Source organism: Oncorhynchus clarkii, chromosome 27, assembly GCF_045791955.1.
Source record: "Oncorhynchus clarkii lewisi isolate Uvic-CL-2024 chromosome 27, UVic_Ocla_1.0, whole genome shotgun sequence".
NCBI classification, from domain to species: Eukaryota; Metazoa; Chordata; class Actinopteri; order Salmoniformes; family Salmonidae; genus Oncorhynchus; species Oncorhynchus clarkii.
Genome location: NC_092173.1, coordinates 23879193 through 23902482, shown reverse-complemented (window position 1 = coordinate 23902482; position 23290 = coordinate 23879193). Strand labels below are relative to the sequence as shown.

The 23290-nt window shown below is 41.1% G+C and overlaps 1 protein-coding gene across 1 annotated transcript; it reads right to left on the bottom strand.

Moving 5' to 3' along the window:
- LOC139386232 (RNA-binding protein 7-like) lies at positions 1-3264 on the bottom strand. Its single transcript, XM_071131718.1, has 5 exons — positions 3069-3264; positions 2589-2751; positions 2403-2484; positions 2173-2275; positions 1-1917 (listed from the first exon to the last, which is right to left on the bottom strand). The coding sequence occupies exons 1-5, from the start codon at positions 3159-3161 to the stop codon at positions 1534-1536; spliced, it is 825 nt and encodes a 274-aa protein (XP_070987819.1). The 5' UTR covers positions 3162-3264; the 3' UTR covers positions 1-1533.
- Between the last annotated feature and the right edge of the window lie 20026 nt (positions 3265-23290).

Here is a 23290-nt window from a genome sequence, read left to right as displayed (position 1 = left end):
TTTGGGCATAACTGCATGTAATAGCATTAACATACAATAGTTAACTTCTGTAGGACTGCGTTTGGATGGAAAAAGTACCATTTGTGTCAACATTTCATTGATATTTTCATTGTAATGCTTTTCCTGTAAATAGAAGGCCACAAAAGGTGTGTGGACAAATGTTTATGCTAATATTTCATGAAAAGATCTAGTTTCACATGTACATGGAATCTGTTGGGTATCTTACAATACTATTCTCAAATTAATAAAAATACTAATGTAAAATCAATTTTCCATTTAACGTAACAATCTAAAAACCAGTCAATTTTCAGCCTACTGAGTAACACGGAACCCAAACCGGCTGAGCTTGTGCACCATCGTGCATAAATGTATTTTGTTCCCATACACCAAACGCAATCACGACACGCAGGTTAAAATATCAAAACAAACTCTGAACCAATTACATTAATTTGGGGACAGGGCGAAAACCATTAAACATGCATGGCAATTTAGCTAGTTAGCTTGCACTTGCTAGCTAATTTGTCCTGGGATATAAACATTGAGTTGTTATTTTACCTGAAATGCACAAGGACCTGTAATCCTACAATTAATCCACACATAAAACAGCCAACCGAATCATTTCTAGTCATTTCTACTCCTTCCAGGCTTTTTCATCTTTGAACTTATACGGTGATTGGCATCTAAACTGTCATAGTATTACCATGACGACCGGCAAAACAGTTTGTCTTTCAATCACCCACGTGGATATAACCAATGAGGAGATGGGAGAGGCAGGACTTTCAGCACGATCTGTGTCAGAAATAGAAAGGAGATCTATTTTAGCCCTTGGCATCGCAGACGCTCGTTGGCACGCACGAGCAGTGTGGGTGCAATAATTGAATAACACAATTTCAAAATTTATTTTGCGATGCACGCGATGTGTCCGGTCTGGTCAGCCTGTAAGTGTTGCTGGTTGAATTAGATTACACAGCTGAAACATGCCAAAATAATTCCCAAACTTTTTTTTTTTTACTGAATACCTGAGCAATTTCCCACTAAAAACAGTTGAGCACCATACCTTGTATAAAAGGAGTTGTTCACAACAATACCAATACTTGACAAACACAGCAAATCTTTTCAAACAAACATTGCCTTCAAAAAGCTATAACTACTAGGGTAGAATGATTTAACAATTCCCCAGGGGACGGTATAAAAATCTATTTCATCTCTAATTAAATGTTTTTTTAAATCATCACAATAAAACAATTGTGGAAAACCTCACAAGTAAATTTAAAATAACCAATCAATATTTTGTTTACTTGGACACAGTCCAGTGCATTTAAATATTTTCAATATCATCCTAAACATATGACTAACCAATTGTAAAAAATAAAAATGCATTTCGAGCATGAAAATGTTTCTCTCAATATAAATTGATAATTCTGTTTTGATTAGGATTTACACTGAGAATGTGACAAATCTGTAAAATACTCAAATGTCCTTTAAAAAAAGTGAAAAATATTCACAATTCTGTTCTTAAATTCCAATAGTGCTTCAGTATCGTCTCCACCGGCCATCTCTGGAGCCATCCCTCCACCTGTCATCTCTGCTACGGTTGCCTCCGCTGCTCCCACTCCTGTCGTCATGGTTATAGTGTTCACCTCGCTGGTCATCTCGCTGGCTGCGGTGGTGGCGGTTGGAGCCGGTGTCATCAGAGTCTCCTGGGTACCGCTGGTCCCTGCCGTAGTGGCTGCTGCTGTCCTGCTGGTACCCCTGCCTGTTGCCTCGCTGTGAGGAGCTGTCCAGTTGCCAGGACCCACCACCTCCACCACTCTGTGGCTGTAGCTGTTGTGGTGGTGGCTGCCCCAGAAGACCAGCTGGGAAGCATCCATTCACCCCGTGGAGCTGCTGCATCTGGAGCTGCCACATGTTGTTCATCTGTTGAAAGGGACCAAAGAGCATCACTTTTACTGATCCATGTAGACTGGTTAAATGTTCATGAAACAGTCCACATAGTTATGTAGTCAAGTTTGCCTTATGCACAGGATACACATGGTACACAGTACAATGAAATGCTTACTTGCAGGTTCACACAACAATGTGACATAAGTGTCACTCTACTGGAGATGAGGACAATGTGTAATTGAATGGCTTGACAAGCGTAATGGTCAGTGTGGATGGTGGTAAGCTCACCATGGCCTGTCTCTGCAGACTATCAGGAGAGGAGAAGGACCTCTGGATGTGCTGAGAGGGTGAAAATGATGGGGAGCCCATCTGGTCTGGGCTCTTGTCAAACCTGCACAAGAAACATGGCATTCCATATCAACTACAGAGGAATAGAGAAGCTATTGATGCCCAAAAACATCCCCTACATATGCATACGAACATTGTTTTGTAGGAATGTGCATTATGTTACAACATACCTGCCCGCAGCCCCGTGTGGATTGGGAGTATTCACAGGGCTTTGATTCTGAGAGTGCCCTGGACTGTTAATGTGACTGCTTCCTGTAAATATGTATCGAAAGAATGACAGTTCAGTTGCAGGAAGACCCAAATTATCCATTAGCTAGGCAATTCACATGACTTGTAAGGGGTTTACATTAGTTTACCTGCTCTGAACTGTACTTTGAGAGTCCTTCCGAATAGAGTTTCCCCATTGAGCAGGTTCATGCCATAGGGTACGGACACCTCATGTTTGAAACAGACAAATCCAAACGCTTTCTGTTTTCCATCATTGTCTTTTGGGATTTTCACTTTGAACAGAGGTCCTGCCTGCATCAAAGAGAAAACACAGAACAGACGATGGAGAACACAACAGTCAAATTGAAAAGCAACCCTTAGTCGTCGTTCGATAGATCAGCGCTAGATATGTGTTCGCTAATATAGATACCTAGCTAACGTCTTTGCTGCAAACGAGTACCTAGTTAGCTAAGGATGAAGGAACTATATTGATCTGGATGGCTAGATAATTACGGGCCAGAAGCTTCCTGGCCATAATCGTTTGTTGAATACTGAGAAAGTATCGCAAATAATTTGGCTAGCTAACGGTAGATATCGTAGCGTAGGTAGCTAATTCAAAGCTACTGCACCTGTAAAAATAGCTCGAATAAAAGTTCCTCCGTCACTTTTGGATCCAAATTTCCAACAAAGAGAGTCCTGTCTGTTTCATCCGCTACTCCCATCTCGTTTTAATTATACCTAATGCACTTTATCGGGATGCAAATTTGTAAACAAATTACAATGCTGCGATTTTTAAACAGGAGGTCCGTGGTACGGCCGTAAAGCAAAACTGACGTAATTCCTTAGCTGGAGTTGCAATAACCATCTTGTTTTACGACATTTTACGCTCCAGCAAAAAAAAAAAAAAAAAAAGGACATGCCATCAAATAACATGTAATTAGTTGAGTACACGAGCTTGGCCCCCATTAGCTTCCTGTTACGTTTGTATTTACTGAATGTTACAATATGCTGATCAGTAACACACAATTAACAGTTAATAGTGAAAAAAGTAGCCTTGGTGAGAGCTTTCGTTTTTAAATTATCAGCTCAAAATGTTTACCATGCAAGGATTCCTGAGGCTCCCTAGACCTGCTACCTTATCCCAGAACTGCTGTTTCAACCCTCTCTCGCACCTGCTGTCTTGTCCTCTGAATGCTTGACAATGAAAAGTCAACTGACATTTACTCCTGAAGTGTTGACCTCGCAGTGTTGCCAACTCCTCAGTAAGGAAAGTAGCTATTGGCTGTCCTAAAAGTCGATAAATTACATCATCACCGAATTTGCATAATTGTCCATGTGCATTTAATTGTGATGGACGCTGTAGGAGAGAGGAATAACGTAGTGGGAGAGACAAAAAAGTGAGTAAAAAACACCCTAGATATGTTTAGAACTACAAATGAGCAAGCTGCAGAGTGGCACACATAGCGAATAAGAACCAGATATTTGAGGCCATATGTAACAGTATAATTTTAGACCGTCCCCTCGCCCGGGTATGGGCGCGAACCAGGGACCTTCTGCACACATCAACAACAGTCACCCACAAAGCATCGTTACCCATCGCTCCACGGCCCTTGCAGAGCAAGGGGATCAACTACTTCAAGGTCTCAGAGCAAGTGACGTCACTGATTGAAACACTATTTAGCGCACACCGCTAACTAAGCTAGCCGTTTCACATCCGTTACACTCACCCCCCTTTTGACCTCCTCCTTTTCCGCCGCAACCAGTGATCCGGGTCAACAGCATCAATGTAACAGTATAAGTTTAAACCGTCCCCTCGCCCATACCCGGGCGTGAACCAGGGACCCTCTGCACACATCAACAGTCACCCTCGAAGCATCGTTACCCATCGCTCCACAAACGCTGCGGCCCTTGCAGAGCAAGGGGAACAACTACTTCAAGGTCTCAGAGCAAGTGACGTCACTGATTGAAACGCTATTTAGCGCACACCGCTAACTAAGCTAGCCGTTTCACATCCGTTACACATACTTCTCCTTCAGCACGTTATGGACCCCATTGTTAATCCCGGTCATAACAGAGGCATTGTCAGTCCCTATCCCCAGGAGTTTCTCTTTTTTAAGACAACACTTATCGAGGAAAGCCACAACAGCACGGGCTATAGATTTGGCATCTCCTCCCTCCAACTCAACAAGCCCCAGAAATGTTGATACAATTGTCTGCTTGGTGTCACTAAAGTACCTTATCACAACCCCCAGGTACTTAGAAACACTTACATCAGTGGACTCATCGAGGAGGAGGCGGAAACGCTGGTCACCCACATCTGCAACCAACTTTTTCAGAAAGTATGGTGCTAGTGTAACAGTATAGCTTTCGTCCGTCCCCTCGCCGGGCTCGAACCAGGGACCCTCTGCACACAGACAACAGTCACCCACGAAGCATCGTTACCCATCGTGCCACAAAAGCCACGGCCTTTGCAGAGCAAGGGGAACAACTACTTCAGGTCTCAGAGCCAGTGATGTCACCGATTGAAAAGCTATTAGCGCGCACCACCGCTAACTAGCTAGCCATTTCACATCTGTTACACTAGAACACCATTAATCATTTCTGTGCGCTTTGTCCTGTGCATTTTGAAATGGGTAGCAGCAGTGGAGTCTGAGAAAGCAGCTCTACATGCTTCTCCAATGTGATCACATGCCAGCATGGAACCGTGTTCAGCGATAGCTAATGTCATGGTGGCCTCAGCCTTTTTTGCAGAGTCCATTTTTTTAAACCATAAATGGCAGCTTGTTTTGGGTGGAACTGTTATAAGGCTTTGCCTTTTGAGTATGTTTTTGAGTTGTTATGTGTTTTTCTACATCACTAAGTTTGGCGTAGAAATCAGCCTTACAATACAGGCAGTATGCCCGTGTATCATCTCCAATAAACGGCTACAACCAGCCTTTGAATTCAGGGTTTGATTCCCACTCCTTTCTGTATTTTTGAGTGTACAGTTTAGACTGAGACATGATGAGCTAGCCAGCTAGATGTTTAGCTTATGTCACAAGAGAGGCACACACACAGCGGACAAGGTGAGTAAGTGACTGAGGCTATGTGAGTCAAATGCAGTGATTTATTTATGTAGTGATTTATTTATTTTAGACAAAGAATATTTTACATCTACATCCCACCCTGAATGTAAGCCAGGGCGGGATCAGCCAGTGGCGGCTTCCCGCATGCACGATTCATTTGCAGTCTGGACACGGAGGGGTGAACATCTCCTGCTCTGACTGTAGCTGGGAGGGACTGCTGCGTGAGGACTGGGCCGCCTGTGAGTGCTTTGGGACGGGTAGGTCCCACGGCAGCACCCGCTGCTCGTTGAGAAGAGTAAGAACGATAAGTGCTTTCACGTCAGTCTCCAAAAGTCTCCAATAACACCAGAAAAAGTCGCTAGATTTGTCGCTAGTCAATTTTTTTGAAAATGTGTTGCTAGAGGAGTCTGAATACTTGCTAAATATATGACAAAGTCGCTAAGTTGGCAACACTGTTGACCTGTTGCACCCTTTATAACCACTGTGATTATTTTTTCACCCTGCTGGTCATCTATGAATGTTTGAACAGCTTGAAGAATGATCTAGCCGTAATGGCCATGTGCTCTTATAATCTCCACCGGCACAGCCAGAAGAGGACTGGCCACCCTTCAGAGCCTGATTCCTCTCTAGGTTTCTTACTAGGTTTATTCCTTTCCAGGGAGTTTTTCCTTGCCACCGAGCTTCTACATCTGCATTGCTTGCTCTTTGGGGATTTAGGCTGCGTTTCTGTATAAGCACTTTGTGACATCTGCTGATGTTAAAAGGGCTTTATAAATACATTTGATTAATTGATGCTGTGGCAAAGTAGGACTACTTTCCCCAGCTGTCCGATGTGCCGTGGGCAAGGTGTGAACCCAATCCCCTGGTGATAACTCAGCCTGGCCTCAGAGTCATACAAAATATACTTTATGACAGCTTGACTGCTCCAAAATGTAAGACACCTACTAATGGTCTAGTTGAGAGAGAGAAACAAAAGTAGGGAAGTTGGTCGGGGAGGATGGTTGGACATAATCCGTGACCGTCTAGCAATCTAAGGGTTTCATGTTTGTGTCGCAGCGGGGGAATCAAATCCAATTTTATTTGTCACATGCATCGTAAACAAAAGGTGTAGACTAACAGTGAAATGCTTACTTCCAGATAATTTTCCAACAATGCAGCGTTAAGATAAAGATACAAAATTAAGTAAAACAATAGAAATGGCAACATGATGAATAAATACACAGTGAATACAACTGTAGCATTTTAGCTAACCCTTCTTCTAAACTTAACCCAATTCACCTAACCTGCTACGTAAATTCACCTAATCTAACTCATTTTAGTTTCACTAACCTTGCACGTAAATTGTCCTATCCTTTTTTGTTAGTTCACCTAACCACCAACCTAAATTCTCCCCCTAATTGCCCTTTGTGGTAAAGCAACAAGGAACCTGGTCTCAGTGAAAGATGTAAAATACTATACAAACCCAAGATTCATTAAAATAATTAAACTTGTATGCTATTGTACGACCGGTTAAGACATATGATAATATACGTCCTCTAATTTATATGACATTGTGAGACAGCTATTCTATTAAGCATGTAACTTAACGTAACATATCATACTTATCATCATCATTTTTGGCTCCCGAGTGGCGCAGCGGTCTTAGGCACTGCATCTCAGTGTATGAGGTGACACTACAGACCCTGGTTTGATTCCAGGCTATATCACAACTGGCTGTGATTGGGAGTCCCATAAGGTGGTGCACAATTGACACAGCGCTGTTAGGGGTAGGCCTTCATTTAAAATAAGAATTTGTTCTTAAAACCTCTCTATGGTAGGGGGCAATATTTTCACCTCCCGATGAAAAGCGTGCCCAAAGTAAACTGCCTGTTACTCAGGCCCAGAAGTTGGATATGCAAATAATTGGTAGATTTGGATAGAAAACACTCTAAAGTTTCCACAACTGTTAAAATAATGTCTGTGAGTATAACAGGCGAAAACCTGTTTGTAGTTTTCCATTGACTGCTTATACAGTATCCAATGACTTAGGACTTAGATTGCACTTCCTATGGCTTCCACTAGATGTCAACAGTCGTTAGAAATTGTTTCAGGCTTGTATTTTGAAAAAATGAGGGAGTAAGACCACTCTGAGTGGATAGTTGAAAGTCCCCAGACCTGTTTGGTGCGCGCGACCTAGAGCGCGCCTTTCTTGTTTTTCATTTATATTGACGAAGCTATTGTCCGGTTGAAATATTATTATTAATATTATGACTAAAAACAACCTGAGGATTGATTATAAACATCGTTTGACATGGTTCTATGAACTTTACTGATACTTTTGGGATTTTTTGTCTGCCTGTTGTGACGGCCTTTGACCCTGTGGATTACTGAGCAAAATACACCAACAAAACGTAGGTTTTTGGATATAAAGAGGGACTTTATCGAACAAAACAAACATTTATTGTGTAACTGGGAGTCTTGTGAGTGCAACCATATGAAGATCATCAAAGGTAGGTGATTCATTTTATCGCTATTTCTGACTTTTGTAACTCCTCTACTTGGCTGGTAACTGTTTGTAATGATTTGTGTGCTGGGCGCTGTCCTCAGATAATCGCATGGTATGCTTTCGCCGTAAAGCCTTTTTGAGATCTGACACAGCGGTTGGATTAACAAGAAGTTAATCTTTAAACCGATGTATAACACTTGTATGTTTTATGAATTTTTATTTTGAGTATTTCTGTTTTTGAATTTGGTGCTCTGCAATTTCACTAGATGTTGGCCAGGTGGGACACTAGCGTCCCACATACCCTAGAGAGGTTTTAACTGACTTGCCAGGTTAAATAAAGGTTAAATAAATAAAATACTAAATTAAGAATTAAAGGTTTACATATAGAATATTACGACTTGCCATGAGACCACATTGCATAACTTCTTCTAGGGTTCTCTGACATTTCCTGCAGCAAGTAGCCTATCCTTACTAACAGCTCTATAGAGTAGAGAAGGTGATGATTCAGACAAGCTGTAATAGTGTGCCCTCCTCCAACTGTGTGTATAGGTCTCCTCATCCCCCTGGAAGTCGATGTGCATGGTGATAAGAATTTCCTGTACAAGTACATGCCACAGTCCGGTGCATGCGATCGGATCACTGACTCAAGCACCCTGTGAGGTATCCCCCTGGCCTTGTGGTGATGACAACATCATTATAGTGTTGAGGTCAAATGGGCCGTGTGAAAAGCTTGACTTCCACTCTAATCAGATGGCACTTGAACTGTGTGTGGCTGCTATATTAATTAGATTGATTAAAAGTCTAATGATTTCCCCCATGCTTGGAGAAATCCCATAGAGATTGTGATTGAGGCTGTGCATGAGGACCACACTGTAAAGATAAGAGGGACTCTTTTGAAGGCTGTTCTTTTTCCTGGTCCACGAGGCATAATTATTTACAGGATACCCACTATTAGGTCTATTTAACTAGGCAGAGAGTGTTCGTGAAATGTGCTGTACAGTAAATGTTCTATGTTCTAGGAATTAGTGAATCAAATAAACATGTCATGTAATCTGTATGATTTATTTATGTCATTTTCACAGGATTTATGGCTATCATTCATAATGTGGCAATAAAATCTATAGTTTAATACTAAAATCATCAATTCTTTTTACAGCCCAGTTTGTTATGGGCATCACGTGTCGTGTACAGTATAGGGTAGTTAACACTTGATGTATCGGCACTTTCACATTAAATATTTATGATTTCAAATGCAGCACATGTTTGACAGCTGACAACAATAAATCTATACCATAAAACCACACCTGTGCAGCAATGCACTCTGATGACTAAGGCACATGAATCAATTTTTTGACCCAGAATAGTTATTAACCCATATAGCTCCCTGATGCCTTTTCCCTTTTTATAGCGTTGGATGGAATTCAGGAGCGCACTAAGGAACAGCAGTTCCACAGAACTATTGGACTTAAAGCAGAAACAGATGAAAATAGGCATGAAATGGAGTAAAGTCGGGAACAACAAGCGAACAGGCTGAGCTAGTGAGGGAGACCGAGCAGAAAGAGTCGCTTTGAGTAGGAAAAAAACGAAGAAATGCTGAAAGAAAACAAAGTTTGCGCTGAGCCTTTTTTATTTCACGAATACATCTGCTTAGTAGACTTTCTCCATGGTATTTTGGATGAAACCTAAATCTTGTCATATTTCAGATTCATAATATGAAACACCAATTGGGATTGCTCTCTATTCAAGTGGAATAGTATTATTTTGTAACAGGAGGGAGTTAACCCATTGATTTCTCTCCAGAGTGGCAGCAGATGGCAGTGTTGTTCTGATGATCGACTGCATCCCTATGTAGAACACACTGGTTTGATTTGCTTGCTGTATGTAACAAGGGCATATCCTACTGTTGAGCTTTTGTAAAAGCAAAAAAAGAGAAAGAAAAAACAATCTTAGTGGAAAGAGAAATATGCACTTTTGAGTCTGGCCTGAGTGTACCTGGATTCTATTCTATTTCGTAGACAATCTCATTCGTACAAAACACAGCGATAGATAGTGGAACTGACCAATAATGCAGTGCAGATAGGGATTGAATATATTGGAACTACAACATTGTGTCAATGTTGAAAAAGGATGCTACATTGTGTCATACAAGTAGCTTCGGAAATTGGAAACTGTTCAGCTAATTATTCTCAGAATGACATCATGGCATATTTAACTATGTAAATATAAATACTTGTTGCATGCAAGATGCGTTCACTTAGTAAACACCCACAGTTACAGTATATGTCTCATCTCCTGTCTCGCTATGGTAAGATACATTTACATGTTGACCCTAGCTGTATCTCTCATCTTAATCTAGTAAACACAGCATATAACAAGCGCTTTTTAATAATTAAGGAGACACTTAAGTGTATTGAAAGATTGGAATGTTGGCATTGCATTTATTGTAAGAGAACTGAAATGTCAAAATGTTACACACTTAGCATGATTATCACTGGCCACTTTGGTTTCTGTCTCTGCCCCCATATCTTGGAGCTTGCATTATTTTTGATTGAAGTGAATAACTTGACCAAAGGGGAATATCGCTCCGGGGCAAGATGGGAGTGAATGAGCATTCAAAAAAGTGAGATGCAACGACCAGGCCAGCCCAAGAACTAGGCGACTAGCCTGTGGTGAAATCACGTATGGGTTTTGTTCCTCCACATTAGTCCCCCATCCTGGAAGGAAGCGACTGTTGCTGTGGCGATACACTGGTGGCTGGTCTCATGCCTTGGCCCTGGCCTCTGGCTCAATTTATCCATCCTTTCATTCATTAATATTCATATTTCATGTGGAATTAAGTGATTTGAGATCATTAAATGAACATGAGAATTTGTCGGATGACACTTTAATTAAGCCATCCCTCAGGTGGAGCATGACATCATCAAGAGGCTTCCCGTTCAATGCGCTCAGCTCCCCCTTTCACTGCTTTATTTTACATCTCCTGCACTCTGACTGGCCAGTCTAGTCTGAGATGGTTTTGAATGGTTTTAGATGGCATTGAGAGGGTGTGGATCAATCATACTTAATTCAATAGAGTGGCAGAGCCTTGCACTTTTGGTACACTTCATTCAAATGTCAGAAATTATTCAGTAATAGACTGTATTTACGGAGGGTGATTTTGTGTACATAAGTGCTGTGTGTACTGCAGTGGTGTAAAAATACTTTAAAATACTACTCAAGCAGGTTTTTGGGAATCTGTATTTTACTTTGCTTTTAATATTTTTGGCAACTTTTACTTTTACTTCACTACATTCGGAAAGAAAATAATGTACTTTTCACTCCATACATTTTCCCAGACACCCAAAAGTCCTCTTTACATTTTGAATTCTTAGCCAGACAAGAAGATGGTCCAATTTATGCACTTATCAAGAGAACATCCCCGGTAATCCCTATTGCCACTGATCTGGCGGGCTCACTAACCACACTTGCTTCGTTTGTAAATTATGTCTGAGTGTTGGAGTGTGGCCCTGGCTAGAACTTCCTGTCTGAATAGCTTAATATAAGGAATTTGAAATCGTTTATACTTTTACATTTACAGGTGAAGTCGGAAGTTTGCATACACTTAGGTTGGAGTCACTAAAACTCGTTTTTTCAACCACTCCACAAATTTCTTGTTAACAAACTATAGTTTTTGCAAGTTGGTTAGGACATCTACTTTGTGCATGACACAAGTTCATTTTTCCAACAATTGTTTACAGACAGATTATTTCACTTATAACTAACTCAATGCATCACAATTCCAGTGGGTCAGAAGTTAACATACACTAGGTTGACTGTGCCTTTAAACAGCTTGGAAAAGTCCAGAAAATGATGTCATAACGTTAGAAGCTTCTGATATGCTAATTGACATCATTAGAGTCAATTGGAGGTGTACCTGTGGATGTATTTCAAGGCCTACCTTCAAACGCAGTGCCTCTTTGCTTGACATCATGGGAAAATCAAAAGAAATCAGCCAAGACCTCAGACAAAAAATTGTAGACCTCCACAAGTATGGTTCATCATTGGGAGCAATATCCAAATGCCTGAAAGAACCACGTTCATCTGTACAAACAATAGTACGCAAGTATGGACACCATGGGACCACGCACCCATCATACTGCTCAGGAAGGAGATGCGTTCTGTCTCCTAGAGATGAACATACTTTGGTGCGAAAAGTGTAAATCAATCCCAGAACAACAGCAAAGGACCCTGTGAAAATGCTGGAGGAAATGGGTACAAAAGTATCTATATCCACAGTAAAATGAGTCCTATATCGACATAACCTGAAAGGCCTCTCAGCAAGGAAGAAGCCACTGCTCCAAAACCGCCATAAAAAAGCCAGACTACGGTTTGCAACTGCACATGGGGACAAAGATTGTACTTTTTGGAGAAATGTTCTCTGGTCTGATAAAACAATAATAGAACTGTTTGGCCATAATGACTATCGTTATGTTCGGAGGAAAAGGGAGAAGCTTGCAAGCCGAAGAACACCATCCCAACCGTGAAGCATGGGGGTGGCAACATCATGTTGTGGGGGTACTTTGCTACAGGAGGGACTGGTGCACTTCACAAAATAGATGGCATCACGAGGCAGGAAAATTACGTGGATATATTGAAGCAACATCTCAAGACATCAGTCAGGAAGTTAAAGCTTGGTCGAAAAATGGGTCTTCCAAATGGACAATGACCCCAAGCATAATTCCAAAGTTGTGGCAAAATGGCTTAAGGGCAACAAAGTCCAGGTATTGGAGTGGCCATCATAAAGCTCTGACCTCAATCCAATAGAACATTTGTGGGCAGTTCTGAAAAGGCGTGTGCGAGCAAGGAGGCCTACAAACCTGACTCAGTTTCACCTGCTCTGTCAGGAGGAATGGGACAAAATGGACCCAACTTTTTGTTGGAAGCTTGTGGAAAGCTACCCGAAATGTTTGACCCAAGTTAAACAATTTGAAGGCAATGCTACCAAATACTAATTGAGTGTATGTAAAATTGTATGACCCACTGGGAATGTGATGAAAGAAATAAAAGCTGAAATAAATAATTCTCTCTACTATTAGTCTGACGTTTCACATTCTTAAAATAAAGTGGGGATCTTAACTGACCTAAGACAGGGAATCTTTACTTGGATGAAATGTGAGGAATTGTGAAAAACTGAGTTTAAATGTATTTGGCTAAGGTATATGTAAACTTCCGGCTTCAACTGTACCTTTTGACACTTAAGCATATTTAAAACCAAATACTTTTAGACTTTTACTCAAGTAGTATTTTACTGGGTGACTTTTACATCAGTCGTTTTCTTTGAAGGTATCTTTACTTTTAATGATAATTGGGTACTTCGTCCACCAGTAGGGTACTGCGTTTCTTACCTATTTGATTGAGTGAACAGGACACACACACAAACCCACCACACACACGCACACACAGTTAGTTCCTGTGACATTGTATCAGCCCATTTCAAGGCCTCCAAGGAAGGATAGCGGAAGATGCTGAGGCAGGCCTCCAAGCACATTATTTTTTAAATATTGCACCATGTTTGTTATCTAAATTATACTACTACATGCTGCCACCCTGATATGCTGTGACTGTTTCCAGACTGTGACTCTGACTGCACATAACTAGTGTATGCAGAAGGGTGTCAGCCTGCCTGTTGCCATAGTACTAGGCTACTGCAGTGCTGAGTAGAAGCGCTTGGCATCAGCACCATGCCACCAACCGCGGCTATAGGCGACAAGCGCTCCAGGCCCACATCACTTACTTCTGAGGACCCCCCTTTGGTCCCAGGAGGAGTTTGATTACTTAAATGAACATAAATAATTAAGAGCATGGGAAGGAGCGCAGGTCGTAATAAAATTAATCAAGGGGGCAGCAGTTCATTTTTTTTTACGTGGCTTCCCTCTTCCTCTTCACGGTTTTAAGAAATTGAAGCGTAAGCACATTTGTCAAGCTCTGCAAATCCTCACCCTCTCTCATCAAGACCACCTGTTGAGACACAAAATAATACCTTCTGCCAAAGGGGCCATATGGAGAGTACATTATAGACGGAAGATGGAGGGGATAACGACGTTCTTGCAGGAATAATTAATAAGAGATGGATATGCAGAGTATCAAGCGCATCTCATCTCACATCTCACAGCGGCTCTGAAGATCCCTCTCCTCCACTCCCGCTGCTTTTGAAGCCTCAACACCTTTGGAGAAGATAATGAGCTCTGTCAAAATATATTTTAATTTTCAAAATGCTTTTTTCTCACATAATCAACAGTGTGCTGTCCCACATTTCAGCAGTTAAGCAAAATATTGCCTCATAACCAGTCAATATCATAGCTAAGACAACATTGCATTCAGGAAGTGAGGGCTTCAGATCTGAATGTCCTCTGAGTAGAAAAAAATAAAAAAAATGTAAAATCCCTGTCACGAGAATTTTCAATCCCAATGATAATAACTAACAATCAATAGCTCTGACCAGTCCCCGAGGTTTGTAAGACCATGGGTATAATAATAATTAGTCAAAGACTCAGCTTATGCAAAAGGTTAGTACAGTTTATTCAGAGAACGTTCTAAAGTCAAGAATACAAAGACATCCTTTTTATAGCTGCGTGCATACTTCCACACAAACAGTAGGTATCCTACGCTCATACTGTCCTGCTACCCAGCCAACAAAGATTAGGGAAGGTCGTGAGAATCACTCCCCGTCCTCCCTCAAGATAGGGAGACCCTGAGAAGTACTCTGTGGCCCCCAGCCAAGGTCGGCACCGACTCTTGCTCAGACAGTCTGTTTTTAAGATACTATAATAGACATATTGTACAGATATATTGTTATACCCTAATTCTGCCTAAAAACTACACCCACGGATATATAATTCTACTGACTAAAACCACACGCATCATAAGAATAATCTCATGATTCTAATCAATTTCATGCAATCATATGGTTTCAGGGTGGAATATTCTAATCATTCATTTAAATATATAAATCCCCATTAACAATCAACCAGTTTTCCTTTGAAGGCATCATCAATATGATAATGAGTTGATCAGTGGTACGGTTTGCTAACACTGACTCGTAATGCAGATATTTGTTCTGCCAGTGGATCTGTTGGACTGAAATCGGCTGATTTGTTTATTGGTAACCAAACCCACAATGTAATTTCTCTGATGACCACCTAGAGATTAAATTAGTTGGTACAAATTACAATCAAATGACAGATGTTTAAACAACGCCACTGAGGAATTCCCATCAAATCGCTAGAGTAACCTTTGGACTGTACAGCCAACTGGCACGTGCCGTGATTAAAATATTTTATTTCCATGTTACAAACCTGATAGATTCAACTGGTTGACAATATCAAATATCTATCCAAAGGGTGAACATAGATGGTAAAGACAACGATGGACCATGTCTACCGTATAAGATGCACATACATTACAGCATGCTTAAAAACCCTGGTTCAGCCTTGGTTGCCAAATTGCCACCTCCAAAAAGTCAGTGATGGAATTTCAGGAGTGAAATAAGACTGCATTTACACATGTAATTTAATCGAGAAGCTATTTGTATAGCCAGGTCATTTATGGAGTGCGAAAGAAGGTCAAATAACTCTCAATCTTGTTGGTAAATGTATGGAGGCTTTATGGAATAATTGAATTGACTACCGGCCTTATCGGCCTAAAATTGCAGAGCTAACCTTCAGAAACTCAGTGAGCTCTCAGGAGACCTCTCTAGTTTTTTTCTCCTCACCCCAAGCTCTACCTCTTAATCTTCACTGTCGGGATAAACCACATTACTTCAAACCCATGCAGGAGTAGGAGCTCCTTTGGGCTGTGTGTTTTAAACTCTAGAGAGAAAGTTCAAGAGCCATTTTGACAGATTCGGCATGATGGGACCATGTCATATCTGTGAGATACTGCTGGATCTATCATTGTCAAAACCAACATGATGATCGTTTCTGCTATTTTTGGTCTGTCTGTTTTCTTTCCACCTTCATTGTTCACTGCAATGCCTAATGTAGTCACAATAATTGGTGTTTTATGCATTCATGCTAAGAATTGGAAGCAATTTAAACAAGGGAATACATGCCAAATGAAGGGTGGAATGAAACATGATGGGAGATATTAATTAGCTTTTAATCATTTAGTACTCGTCCAGAATTTGTTTTGAGGTACAACAGAGGAACTGTTGCTTTGAGGCAGATGCAATAATATCTCTTTAATCCTTCAATCTGTCATAGATAAACAAAAAACAGCCAGGCATAATTGAGGCACAATGGCACACACAATTTCCTTGATAATCAAAGCTAATTCTTCTTACACCACATTTATAATATTGTATTTTCAAGAGTGAAATATATTGACTTGCTGTGTGAAATCTATCATTATGGAAATAAAATGTACAGAACATTGACTGCATTGTGTTAACCTAAGTGGAAGTTAAGCACATTTTCTGAGGAAAAATGTTTCCTAGTCAATGCATGTATTGGTGATTTCCTTCACAAATAAGAGTTCTAAAATTGAATTGCGAGATACTATGGTTTATTCACTGAGTACTCCATGTCAATTACATAGCAATGAGGAGCCAGTGATTGTATTTGGACCGGCACAAAGATGGGAAGTTATTGTGACATTGCTTTTCATTTACCAGACCACTGTGATGCCAGCACCGATGCATCAGTCAGTTGGCCAGGCTGCTAGAAGCTCTGAGGAGAGAACTAGGAATCCTCCAAAAATAGCCTCTGTATCAACACCCCCACAAGCTGGTTCATGCTCGGCCTGGGGACATCAAATTTCATCAATCTTTCAGCCATTTATTGACGGGATGTCCACACAAATTTGTCTGACAGGCGATGCAGCACTATGAAATATTAATTTTATGTTATCTGGCTTGTATTCCTAGATGTGGGGTACAAAACTCTTCCCTCTGGCAACCATTTCATACATTAACCCATAATGGCTATGGGAAGTAGAACAGTAGGACATGTAAGCCTATTAATGTTGGGCGGTCTGCCGGTCCATACTACCCATGCTGTAAACACCACATGTAGTGGACTGGGAACTGTTATGTGGAAGTCCCATAGTAAACTGAGTAAAAGTGCTGCTCTCTCCTGACTACCTTTCCTGGGTGTTGAAATTAGACATCAGCAGTGATGATGACATTAGGGCTCTTCCTTAATTCCAGTTTGATTGCTCTCTCCTCTGTTTATGTGTCCTTTCCATGTCCACCTCTATATATACGGCCCATAAACTTGCGTATCAAAAGCATCATAATGGAAAGGCTTATAATGGTCATATTCATAGGAGTAGCCTACTTGATGATGGTGACTTCCTCTTTTGTTTGTCATCAGCCCAGTCAGCCTAGTCATCTATAAACCTTTGCCATGGGTTATAGAAAGGCATCAGATTTGCATATCCCCACTCTTTTTTTTCAAAGTGACAGCGACTCAACTGGACTTGCAAGATGTGCCAAGGATATGCCGTGGTTTGGTGCTTCTTATTTTTTTTTAAATCTGAAAGTAAATAAATTCTGAACATCAATTTGCACAGCAAGTGCAATAAAAATGCCTTACGTACAATTATAGCACTGGATATGGATCTGGAATGGAGGGATGATGGGAGTGTTCCATAAATCACATGTTTATTACACGGCCCAGCATGTGTATCTAATAGTATCGCATGGGCTATCTGTGCTTTTATGGCAGCACACTCAAGGCCTGCAACCTTTACAATGGAGATGATGCAAGCACATTATTGTGCAGGAGGAAGTGTACATTGGAGATTTACTGCTTTTCTCTATTGTGTTTTACAAGATGAGCGGACAAAGCCATAAGCTGCATGTCAAAAACTCTAAATCAATATCATGCATGCAGGCAGGACCAGGAACAAATCAAAGAATGGAGTCACTGTATTTATCCTGGAAATGACGGGAAATGGACCTCAGATATTATTATGATGAAGGGTAGCTCTTGCCATATCAATTTACTTTCCTTAGAGAGGTCAAGGTACTGCCAGGGCAAAGGGTGTAGTAGGAGATTGGGGATGGCTATAGAGTTCCCAGGAACAGCCATGTGGTCAGACACCCAAAGCTGTTAAAATGAAAAATATGACTTTATTAAAAGATCATAAAGGACAGAAGAAATTAGGACTAGGCATTCCCAGAGAGGAACATTTCCCCCATCCATTCCAAGCCTCTTATCCCTAACATATTTTTAATTCTATAATGATTCCGGGATTAGATAAACTGTTGTCTAGGTCAAATGGATTGAATCAATGAAGCTATCTAGCCTACCCAAATGCTAGGGTTTTGAGTTGAGAGGGTCAGGATACAGTAGTCATTTGGTGGAATGTAATAAGTCTTATGTTATTTAAAGATTGCATGAGCATTAGATTTTAGGGACAGGATTTGGTTTTGATTTTAAGCAGATCAAGGCGGTCCCTTTAGAACTTGATGAGACTTCTATAGCTTTTGCCATTTCTTCTCCCATGTTAAACAAAGCAAAGCATTCTACCTTTATGCTCTTAGAGGTTTTCATAATTTTTCTGCATGTAGAGTTATATTTTCTCTCTCCATTTTAATCTTGTTTTTTTTATGTTTTTTTGGCTATGAGCAAATATACTAAACTCTGCTTTTTTTCACCCATGAAGTCTTGCACTGGGGGACAACTTCATATTAACTAATTTTAATAATTTCCATCTGCCTAATGAGGCCTTATTTTCATGTGCCCAGAGGTGCAGCTGTTTGTGTTGTTTGGTTTTACCACTTGGTTAAATGTTAATTGAGTTTCTTCATATCATTTGCATTGAGTTAATGTCTCACTCAAAGGATTTGTCCCAAATTAGCTTTGAGGATCTCTGCGGTGTTTAAATTCCAGTCATATTGTTGGAATCGCTGTTGTTAAATCATGTTTGATCACTTGGGCCATTTGCAGGGCTTGGAACAGCCAAGACATTGAGCGATTGACTGACAGTCATATTTCTCTGGTTTCTCTTCTCAAAATGTTTATTTTAATGGAAGTGATTCACTCAACAGCAACACTTTATTTGATAGCCTCATTTACTTCACAACTATACTCCGGCTGCAAATCGATTTTGTTCCCCTCTTCGCTGTAATCGATGAGCTGTTGTATCCAACCCTCAGAACCCTTCTGTGAGTCGACACTGTAATTACTCTGAAGAGTTCCACACACAGTCCTATTAGCGTACCGGTATGCTAATTGCTGCTGGAACGATAGGCCTGTGCGGCTGCCTGGCTCCTCGCCGGATGGTCTGATTTATGAACAATCTGCGGGATGTATGGCTCTGCAGTGTGGTGCCACGCCCTCCCCTGATTAAAACAGTTCCAAGTGGAACGTACAATGTGCCTCTTGTGGAGGGCTGATGCACTTGAGAGGGCAAGGCAACCCACTGTTTGGATGTTATTAGTGGGTTTTAGACACAAGGTTGGATGGTGGATATGGAGAGGCCCATCCGTAGGCTGCTCCTATTTATGCCTAAGTCTTGCCTGGGGGCGGTGAGGAGCAGCAGCAGTAGCTCTGTAATTACCCCTGTATCAGCAGCATGTCCCCTGTGTGGCCCATTTCATTAGCCACGCATCCTCCCCAAACAGTTTGAAATGCCTCTTTGCTGATTTTTTTATTATATATTTCCTCCGGTTCTGATGGTTTAACAAGCTGCGTATGAAATAATTTAGCATCATTATCACTATCAGACCTCAACGTAAGGAGGGGGAAATTGACTCGAGGTATGGGACATTGACATTTTCCCCTCATTGGTTAAGAAAAGTATATTTGTATTCACAATTCTCATACATTGGCTTTAATATACAGTTGAAGTCGGAAGTGTACATACACCTTAATCAAATACATTTAAACTCAGTTTTTCACAATTCCTGACATTTTATCCTGGCAAAAATGCCCTGTCTTAGGTCATTTAGGATCACCACTTTATTTTAAGAATGTGAAATGTCCAAATAATAGTAGAGAGAATGATTTGTTTCAGCTTTTATTTCTTTCATCACATTCCCAGCGGGTCATAAGTTTACATATATTCAATTAGTATTTGGTAGCATTGCGTTTAACTTGGGTCAAACGTTTCGGGTAGCCTTCCACAAGCGTCCCACAATTGGGTGACTTTTGGCCCATTCCTCCTGACAGAGCTGGTGTAACTGAGTCAAGTTTGTAGGCCTCCTTGCTCGCACACGTTTTCTTAGTTCTGCCCACAAATTTTCTATAGGATTGAGGTCAGGGCTTTGTGATGGCTACTCCAATACCTTGTTGTCCTTAAGCCATTTTGCCACAACTTTGGAAGAATGCATGGGGTCATTGTCCATTTGGAAGACCCATTTGTGACCAAGCTTTGACTGATGTCTTGAGATGATGCTTCAATATATCCACATAATTCTCCTACCTCATGATGCCATCTATTTTGTGAAGTGCACCAGTCCCTCCTGCAGTAAAGCACCCCCACAACATGATGCTGCCACCCCCGTGCTTCACGGTTGGGATGGTATTCCTAGGCTTGCAAGCTTCCCCCTTTTTCCTCCAAACATAACGATAGTCATTATGGCCAAACAGTTTCATCAGACCAGAGGACATTTCTTTGTTCCCATGTGCAGTTGGAAACCGTAGTCTGGCTTTTTTATGGCGGGTTTGGAGCAGTGGCTTCTTCCTTGCTGAGCGGCCTTTCACGTTATGTCGATATAGGACTCGTTTTACTGTGGATATAGAAACTTTTGTACCTGTTTCCTCCAGCATTTTCACAAGGTCCTTTGCTGTTCTTGTTCTGGGATTCATTTGCACTTTTCACACCAAAGTATGTTCATCTCTAGGAGACAGAACGCATCTCCTTTCTGAGCAGTATGATGGCTATGATGTCAAGCAATGAGGCACTGAGTTTGAAGGTAGGCCTTGAAATACATCCACAGGTATACCTCCAATTGACTCAAATGATGTAAATTAGCCTATCAGAAGCTTCTAAAGCCATGACATCATTTTCTGGAATTTTCCAAGCTGTTTAAAGGCACAGTCAACTTAGTGTATGTAAACTTATGACCCACTGGAATTGTGATACAGTGAGTTAAGTGAAATAATCTGTCTGTAAACAATTGTTAGAAAATGACTTGTGCCATGCACAAAGTAGATGTCCTAATCGACTTGCCAAAACTATAATTTGTTAACAATACATTGGTGGAGTGGTTGAAAAACGAGTTTACGACTCCAACCTATGTATGTCAACTTCCGACTTCAACTGTGGGCTACAAGATTTGTGATATGATAATTCTTCCGCCTAGTCCTGTGATTCCTTCTTAACAAGGTGCAACATGGAAAACTGTGTAAATGAATCATTCTACGCCCTGCTGTCTACAAAAACAGGTGCTGTCACAATTTGTACGAGAAAGGTGGAGGGATGAGGCCATTGGTACAATGCTGATGTAGCAGTTGATCTGTTAAAATCCATTTGTGAATGTTAAAAAAATATATATTGCTCTCTCTCAGTTGCTCACACTCAGTACAAGCCAAACCTCCATTTCAACTGAACAGTCAGATAGACACCATGGACATTTTTGTTCAAACAATAAGGCGTCTCTGGGGAGAAGTCGCTGTGGGGAGGATTGAGGGCAGGTAGCTGGGGAACGGTTGGGAATAGATTGCCAGGAGCAGAATCCCAGCATGCAACAGCCATAGTACTACAGGTCGCACATACATACTGGTGCTGTTCTTCTTAACACTTCTGAATGTAAATTCTGGCCATATAGGATAGGCTTGAGGCTAGCACACCTCACACTTTAGAGCAGGATACTGTGTATTCTGTTGGCTGTTGTATCAGCCTTCGAGCACATGACTATCCTATTCCCCTTAACAACGGGTTCCAACTTCAGCTCCACTAGATAAATGGTGTGCATATTAAACTCTCCTCAATTACGCAAACATGCCAGAATAAGTCATCGATAATTCATCCTGTAAAATGAAAATGTCAATCAAATATAAATCCTAACTCTGGGCGAGGGATGGGGATGGAGATGGGTGTGAGTGAATAACTGGCCAGACCTGTTACACTTACTGCACCTCACTGACTGAGTGAGTGAGCGCAGAGGGTTTCCCTATCATTGCTCTCCCTCTGCCTAGCATAAATCATCCTCATCCAATTATGATAGTCTGTAGCCCAGATTACGTGGTTTACTGTGAGGGAGAAAAATATAATTCTCTCTGACACTGTCTTACAGTGAATAGGAGTGAGTTTTCAGTTCAGCTGCAACGGGCCGTGTCCTTTAATTAATGGGGCTCGGCTGACTCGGAGTGGTGCAGCTATTTAAAATGCTAAATGTTTTTTCAGATTTTCTGTCTCATTTCTCCCCCCTCCCCCCTCTCTCTTTGTGGCGTTTGTGATTAACTTTGCCGGTGCTGAGCACATGGGTTGGCGGTTCCTCTCGGAATGGGGGTAGGGGAGCAGAGCAGTGATGGGTTGATAGATTGATAACTAATGTCATTTGCAATCTGCTGTCAGGGTGGTGATTAAAAGAGGTCCAGAGATACAGTGCAGAGGGAGAAGAGAGAAGGAAGGAGGCTGCATGGGGCAGAAATAGAGCTGGAGCACGGCAGACATCAACTGAATCCACACTCAGCAAGCATCTGGTGACTTTTTCCCCGCAGTGGATCAAAGCAAATATTTTTGTGGGTTGCGCCGTCTTCTCGACAAGGACAACATGGAACGTTATTAATAAGAAAAAGACAAATTTTACGTTTTGATTTTGTAATTCAGTGTTACAACATAATATCCCTCAACACCACACGTGATAGAGAAGGAATCCCTCTGTTTGGACCACAGCATTGTGCCAAACCTTTATAAATCAATCTCAGTCAAGAGTGTTTAAAATCAAAGGGCCATGATTTCTGAAATATAAAAAAAATAAGAAGAACATACCACATGGATGATAGGGAACATTATTAATACGAAAAATATGGAATTTGTTCGCCTTCCACTATGGAAATCACGGAATATTTTAAGAGCTTTATGGCTGTAGCTCCCTCAGACAGTCTGTTGTATGTCACCCAGGCACGTGCACAGATAGGGCTCTACCATTGCGGAGCTCATGTCCCTTTGCCATTCCAGTCTGGTGGTATTATTTCCATTTTCAAGGAAAAAATAATATTTGTACCTGTTGACTTACAGAAAACGTTTGATCTCTGTCATTGCCAAGAAAGGGTATAAAACAAAGTATTGAGATAAACTTTTGTTATTGACCAAATACTTATTTTCCACCATAATTTGCAAATAAATTCATAAAAAATCCTACAATGTG